Here is a 7,232-nt window from a genome sequence, read left to right on the forward strand (position 1 = left end):
ATAGCCTGTGTGTTAATTTTAATTGGTCCGTGATAATTAATTGAACTAAACATAACTATGTCAAGGAAGTGACCCAGTACTTTTGCTCATTCAAAAATCAGATTGGATTGACGGTTGTAATAGTAGAGCAATTGGCCTGCTAAATTTCGATATGATTAGTTACACCATGTCTGTGTACCACACTTTCACTATGCTACAACTGATAGCTCCCTCGCTATGACTCTTTGCCCTCTAGCATCTTTTTGAGGGTATCCTTCACTTCTGTGTTCCTCAGGCTATAGATCAGGGGGTTGAGCATGGGAATGACAAGACTATAAAACACAGAGACTACTTGGTTGTATTTCCATGAATTCCCTGCTTTAGGTTGCCACAGGTACATGAAAAACAGTGTCCCATAGAAGATGCTGACCACAGTGAGGTGGGAGGCACAGGTGGAAAATGCTTTGCATTTGCCCTCGGATGACTGGATTTTCATAATGGCCAAAAGGATACAAATGTAGGAGACGAGGACTGTCAGGAGGGATCCAGTGAGGTTCACTGCAGAAAAGACCAGAAGCTGCTTTTCTTTGTTCTGAGTGTCAGAGCAGGAGAGGGCAAGGAGAGGGGGGTCAGCACAGTAGAAATGGTGGATGACGTTGGATTCGCAGAAAGACAGCTGGAAAGTCAGAACAGTCTGTATCACAGAGTTGAGGAAGCCATAGGTATAGACCCCTATCACTAACTCCTTGCAGACCCGCTGAGTCATAATGGCTGTGTAAATCAGGGGGTTGCAGATGGCCATGTAGCGGTCATAGGCCATGGTGGCCAAGAGGAAGCATTCGGTGGTGGCAAAAGCACTGGAGAAGTACAGCTGCACAAAACAACCTGAAAACGAGATGGTTTTTTTCTTTACCAGTAAGTTTTGCAGCATCTTGGGCCCAATAGAAGAAGAGTAACAGAGGTCAATGAATGCTAGGTGACTGAGAAAATAGTACATAGGTGTGTGGAGTCTTGAATCCACCTTGATGAGCAGGATCATGCCAACGTTTCCCACTAGGGTGATGATATAAATCACCAGGAACACCACAAAGAGGGGGAGCTGAAGTTCAGGGCGTTCTGTGAATCCCATGAGGACAAATTCTGTAACTGTGGTACGATTGCCTCTTGCCATTTTGGTCTCTTTCTTGTTGGAAAAAGAAGAAATATGGCTTCAGAATGATGAAAAACAAGAGCTTCGTAACTTTTGTTTCAGTAACAGATAACTAGCATTTGGCTGCATCATCCCAGCATTATTTAAATATTAAACATTTACTTTACCCATGGAAGTTTTATTTTGCTAAAATCGAGTCAAATATCTCAATACTCTCATTTGCTCTTTTGAATGAGATCAGCAAATTTGACCTCCAAGTAAGCTACACCAAGTTACATACCTATTATTATGGTGCAAGAATGCTAGTTACCCCAGAAACAAAAGTTTATGAGTTTTTAGACCTTTGCCACTTCATGTTTTTGTTTTTTTTTTTTTAAACTGAGTATGGGTTAGCATTTCCCCAAATACTTATTTGCAAGGGTATTTCTGTTTTCTGTGAATGGTCAAATCAGTACCTTTGATAATTTTCCTGTTAGATTGTTGGTCTTCTATTTATAGGGGCTTTTTGTTTGTTAGGAACTCAGTTATTTGCCAAGATATGTATCTCAGATTGTTTTTCAGTTTGTCACTTGTCCCTTAACATTGGTATGGCATTTTTTCTTTGTGCTATGCAATCAATCTGATGTTAATTTTTCAATATTTTTCTTTGTGAATTCTGATTTTTTTTGACATATGGATAAAATTTTAAAATTTTTAGTTTTTTTTTTTTCATTTTATTCTAACACTTACTGGATTTCATTTTCACATTACAATCTTTGAACTAATGAATGAGGTAATCAACTCTATTATCTCTCCAAAGAGCTAGCCAGGTATAATTCCATTTGTTGATGAAGTCATCTTCCAGGTGATTAAAAACTCCAGCCTTATTACATGGTAAAACCTTCATCAGTACTTAAGCCAATTTCTGCTAACGTTTTTTCTTTGCAATCTGTCCTAGAATAGGAGCAAACATTTAAATACAATAGCTATATAATTGATTTGATAACTTCTAGCATATTTTCTGGCTATCCTCACATATTTTTCTAGATAAACTTTAGCATTATTTTACTAAGTTTCAAAAAAAATTTTGTTTGCACTTGGAATCCTGTTGCATTTAACGTTAATTTAGGGAGAACTGACATCAAATTTTCTTTTCTATATCTACGGTATGTATTCTATTTATTAAAGACTTTTCTAAGTAGAGTTTTAAAGTTTTCTTTAGACTTCATAAATAAATATCTATATATTTCTTTAAAAATTATTTCTAGGTATTTTATCTTTGTTATTGTTGTGAACGATCTTGTTTTCATTTTGTAAGTTAAGTGTTATTTACATATAGGAAATCTACTGAATTTTATAAATTAAATTTATAGTTATCTTTTTAACACAACTTCCTACAATTAAAAAATAGTTTTTTAGTTAATTCCCTTAGTAATCTCAATACAAATTCATATAATGTGACAGAAATGTGAATATCCCCCATGCATTTCTTTCATTCTTGTTTTTGTTTGTATTATCTAGTACTTCTAGAGCAGTGCAAAAAAAAAAAGAGAGAGAGTGGGGCAAATTTTACCTTTCACCTTCTTGACGGATGCTTCAGGAGAAAAGGAAACTGCCAGGCATTACACACAGAAAGAGTAGCCTGAGCAATATAACTGATGTTTGAGCAAGATAGGGCAGGAGAGAACTGCAAATATTTGGCATAGTTAAAGACAAATCTCCTGGGAGCAGTCTGACCTTTGACATTGGAGGACTTAGGACAGAATAACAAAGGGAGGAACGTGTGCCTAAATATGTAAAAGTTAAAAATATAAGGATAACACCTTAATAACATGTCTGTTCTTCCTCCTTCATAAATATACCTTTATGATGATCCAGAAGGCAGAATTTTTGGGAGTCCCTTGCAGGAATGAGGGCAAGAGGGCCTGTTTCCTGGCCACATTGTGACGGCACATGTGTACATGTCAGCTGAATGTGTGTACTATGTTCACATCCCTAAAACACAGCCCTGCTTTGACTGTCCTCAAGGCCTAGGTGTGTGGATATCAGCAATGTGATTCATGTATCCAAGATGACCTGAGAAAGAGACTCTGAGAGTAAGTTGGTGGCCAGGTAGACAAGGAATTTCACTTTTCTGTTACCTGAAAATGATCCAGAAGGTGTATTGGATAGCCAGGTGTATCCATCATTTTGGTTTTGCCTCAGGGGGTGGGGTTCAGTAGAAGTGGCCCAGACTTGCCCTAAGGAATGGAGCCAAGGCAGCAGTTCCTATGCTTGGTCTAAGGCTAGTACTGCTTGTTAGTGAGTGATAAGAAATGTGACTGTAAGTGTGTCTGGACTGGATGCTGAAACCCTCTAATCCATTTTAAGGAATTTGCTCTGTATCCTGCAGGGAATGGGCACTTTTCAAAATGAGCTGGGATAGTCATTGGAAGATGTGTGAACCTCGAAAGACAAAGGAAGGATTAGAGGAGAGTGTTTGAGGAAGGAACTCTTAACAAGTTGAGTCAGGACAGCCCAGAGCACGTTTGAGGGACAGTGATTATCCTTCCTGGAATATACATTCTGTGGAAGAGAGTAGCAAGGAAAAAATCTGAAAGGGAGTAAAGGCAGGCCATACCGTGAAGATGTTCTCATACTAGGGGAGTTTAATAACAAATTGAGTGGTGAATGTAGACCCACTAGGCATTATGAGCAGTAGGTATGAGCAGTAGGATGCTTGATTGGTACTGAGGGTTTAAATCTGGCAGTATGTGGTTCAGAATAGATTCAAGGTTCCAGGGGGTGGTCTGTCAGCAGGTGTGCCAGCTGGGATGCTTTCATGTAAAACCTGACTAGCATTTGAAAGGGAAACAACAGCATTTGAAAGGGAGAACAGACAGAGGCATGAGAGTTACTCCGAGGCAAAGCCTGGGTCTGTTGGCTATTGACTGACACTTCAGTTTTAAGTTTGGGAGACCAAAATAACGATGAATTTTGAGTTGATAATTTTACTTCTTTCTTTTACCTAAGGAGATCTGTCACAATGTAAACATACACACAAACACACAAGTGCCAAAACTGGTATAGAATTAAAAATTTGAAAGCATAATTGAGAGTGGGGGGGAAAAGTGACATTCCCCATTGTATTATCTAACAATACTATTGAGAGGTGCTTTAGAAGAATCAGGGAGTCTGATCTAGGAGTGGCGAGGAGGGAACAGTGTTGAATGTAGTTTGAGGGAAAGTGGAGGTCTCTTAACATCAGCAGAGCCAGTGAGATGGATAAGGGAGTCATCAATACACAGCTGGTGGTAACAGCCAGGGGAATCAGTGAGATCTTTCAGGGAGAGAGAAATAGGTAACAGCCAGGGTTCGAGGGTGAGCCTTTGGGAAAAGTATACCTTTAAGGACTGGAGAGAGCAGCTGTCTTAAGCGCCCTCAGGTGTTGTTAGGCTGACTCATCTCAGTAACAACAAGCAGCTGTTTAAATTTAGGTATTTCTGACATTCCGAGTTATGCTAGATGTGACCTATTTCGTGGTAGTTTACACTCTTTTAATGATGGCTTAAGTCCAAGCCAAACTTTGACAACTTCATGTGTTGCCTATAAACAGAATTGCTCAGTAAAATGACTGCTGCTCGGGATTCTGTGCCATCTAATAGCAGCAAAACATTCTTCATATTTAGACTTGGTCACCTCTTCCTGCCTCCATTCAAAGTAAAATGCTTCTCACTTCAAATAGAGGTGTGGAAAGATTTAGTAACTCTGCAAGGACACCCCAAACCAGTGGGCAGTCTGTAGCTTACTTGAATAACTTTATACTGTTAGCAATTAAATGTGATTGTACATTTTTCTCTCAAGTTCTTAGCTTTTTAAAATTTTCTTTTACATTTTTTATACATAGATTTATCATTTATTCTATGGACATACTTTTGTATTCCCAAATACTTTTTGTTGGATGTTCTTTCAGATGAGTTTTCACTCTAGGATACAATCTTATTTTTTCATTGATAATTAAGACTGAGGCTTATTGGTAAGGTCAATGTTTAGTCTATTAGTTCTTAGACTATAACTAGACTTGATGATAAATTCCAGGAGAAGCAAAATAATAAATCTCAAAAAACAGATATTTGCCTTGTAATTTTCTACCTAAGAGAAAAATAAAATAATAAATTATGGATTGAGATTTAATTACTCTCCAATTTAATGACAATACCTAGTGATTATTTGAATACTTTTATTGTGGCAAGATTTATTCTATCGACTTACATAATTTTACTTAATATATAATTTTTGCTATCCCTATTTTCTTCATGAGTAAACTGAGGCACAGAAGTATTTAGTAGTTTTTACAGATTCATAAAGTAGATAAGCCAGGATTCGTAACTGGTAGGTTGAGGAGCCAAGAATGATACACACCCCTTATGATTCCTCAGTATAAATTCATTTCATAATCTTGCTTTTTAGTCTTTTTCTTATAACTTTGGATGCCTATGAGAATATTTTAGACAGTGTTAGTATAAGTTCAAAAGTGCTTCCTTTTAGTTTATTCAGGCACTTTTAATATTATTATTGGGTTTAACTGACATATTCAACATTTAATAATTCAGAGTGCTTTTTGTTATTTAGCATTCATTATTTGAACAAGTTAAAGAAATTTGATGAATAGTTTTAACCCTTAGAAATTTGATGAATAGTTTTAACCCTTAGAAAGAGAGGGATGCATGAACTACTTTGAGAATCTGATGAAAGCTAATTATCTATTCCTAAGGATGTTTCATTTGATCAAAATTTTGCACGTAATCTCAGATGCTCCGTGATTTTATCAGATCCACAGTAATAAAATAATACACAGACAAAAAGGAAAAAATCTCACCTTTTCCGTGGAAAAATCAACCAATCCTCTCCCATTTTCTAACAGAAGCCAAAATACCTTTCCTGAAGCCCTATCCTCTTTACAGTCCCAGAACTGAGTCCTTCTCTGGGCTCCCTTGCAGTTTTACTACAACAGTCTTAAAAGTAAATACAACTCACCAAGCACCTTTCGGATAGTCAGTCAGGATTCCCAGTGATCTGGAAGTGTCCACTTAAAGTATTTCCAGTCAGACCAACAGGCTTCTTCATGTCTGACTGGAAGGCTTGCACTCTGCATTCCACACTGACAACCCGTGAGTATTTATAAGGTTAAAGTGTAATGAGTGTGTTATCTTTTGTTATTCCAGAGCTTCTTGGGTACCAAGGGAACAGCTTATGCAGAGTTTCTGTGAGATATTTTACATTTGATTTAAACTACTCTGGGGAATTAGAATCCCTGAATCATCCTGGTAACTAATGATGACTCAGGTTGTGATGCTTGGTGCACATTCTCAGGATGTCTCCCAAGTATAGAACCCCTAGTGTGACTGCTGGAGAGTGCCTTCCTGCCCTTGGCAGGGCGTCTGTAGCTGATGACCTGTGGCTGTAGTAAGGTGAGGGCCTACAGAGTGTTTTATAGGGGACTAGGTAAGATTGTGCAAAGATTGTGCAATGAGGATGCACATCCAGGATGTTCTTGCTTGTAAAAAAAAGATGGTTTGGTCATCATATTTATCCCAACAGATGGTGCAAAAGAAAACACGTTTTCTACTGTTATGTATTTACTATTGCCTCAAATACAATCATATTCAAAATCAGGTCAGGAACTAAATATTTTAATTGCCCCATAGGTCTCCTTCCTCTTTTGTTTTCCTCTTTCCTCTGGATTGAGTATTTAAGACTACCTGATGTGACCGGGATCGGTTTTCCAATGCAGCTGATCTTTCTTCATGGTACCAGGGAAAAGACTGAACCTGGCCCTCTAGGCTGTAAGTTTCAGTGATTTAGTATCACTCTTCAAGCATTGCTGCAAAGAACACGGCCAGCCTGAGCATTGCGAGCAGGGCGGAGCAAAGGTGAGAGCATTCTCATAGAAAGTGCATTTTCTGTCTCTCAACAGAAACTCTTTCCAGCTCATTAATTTACACCAAAGGGAGGAAACTGAAAGAAAAGTGTGCTTATGTTGGACCCAGAGACATGATTCTTGTGTGAACTTTCTTACTCTGGTTGCCCATTTAAGTAACTCATTGCTGGTAAATCTATGACTTTTCATATTGTTTAGAGGAGA

At 38.0% G+C, this 7,232-nt stretch overlaps 1 protein-coding gene across 1 annotated transcript; it reads right to left on the bottom strand.

Moving 5' to 3' along the window:
* Positions 1 to 214: 214 nt before the first annotated feature.
* Positions 215 to 6,134, bottom strand: LOC101630670 (olfactory receptor 1030-like). The gene is made up of 2 exons (XM_004683608.2): positions 6,125 to 6,134; positions 215 to 1,162 (listed from the first exon to the last, which is right to left on the bottom strand). Exon 2 carries the CDS (start codon positions 1,148 to 1,150, stop codon positions 215 to 217), a length of 936 nt encoding a protein of 311 aa, XP_004683665.1. The 5' UTR covers positions 1,151 to 1,162; positions 6,125 to 6,134.
* Between the last annotated feature and the right edge of the window lie 1,098 nt (positions 6,135 to 7,232).

The sequence above is a fragment of the Condylura cristata genome, unplaced genomic scaffold, assembly GCF_000260355.1.
Source record: "Condylura cristata isolate star-nosed mole 26May11 unplaced genomic scaffold, ConCri1.0 scaffold00015, whole genome shotgun sequence".
NCBI classification, from domain to species: domain Eukaryota; kingdom Metazoa; phylum Chordata; class Mammalia; order Eulipotyphla; family Talpidae; genus Condylura; species Condylura cristata.

Excerpts from the sequence above, each read along its gene's own strand:
- LOC101630670 (XM_004683608.2), bottom strand. The coding sequence starts at position 1,150 with ATGGCAAGAGGCAATCGTACCACAGTTACAGAATTTGTCCTCATGGGA.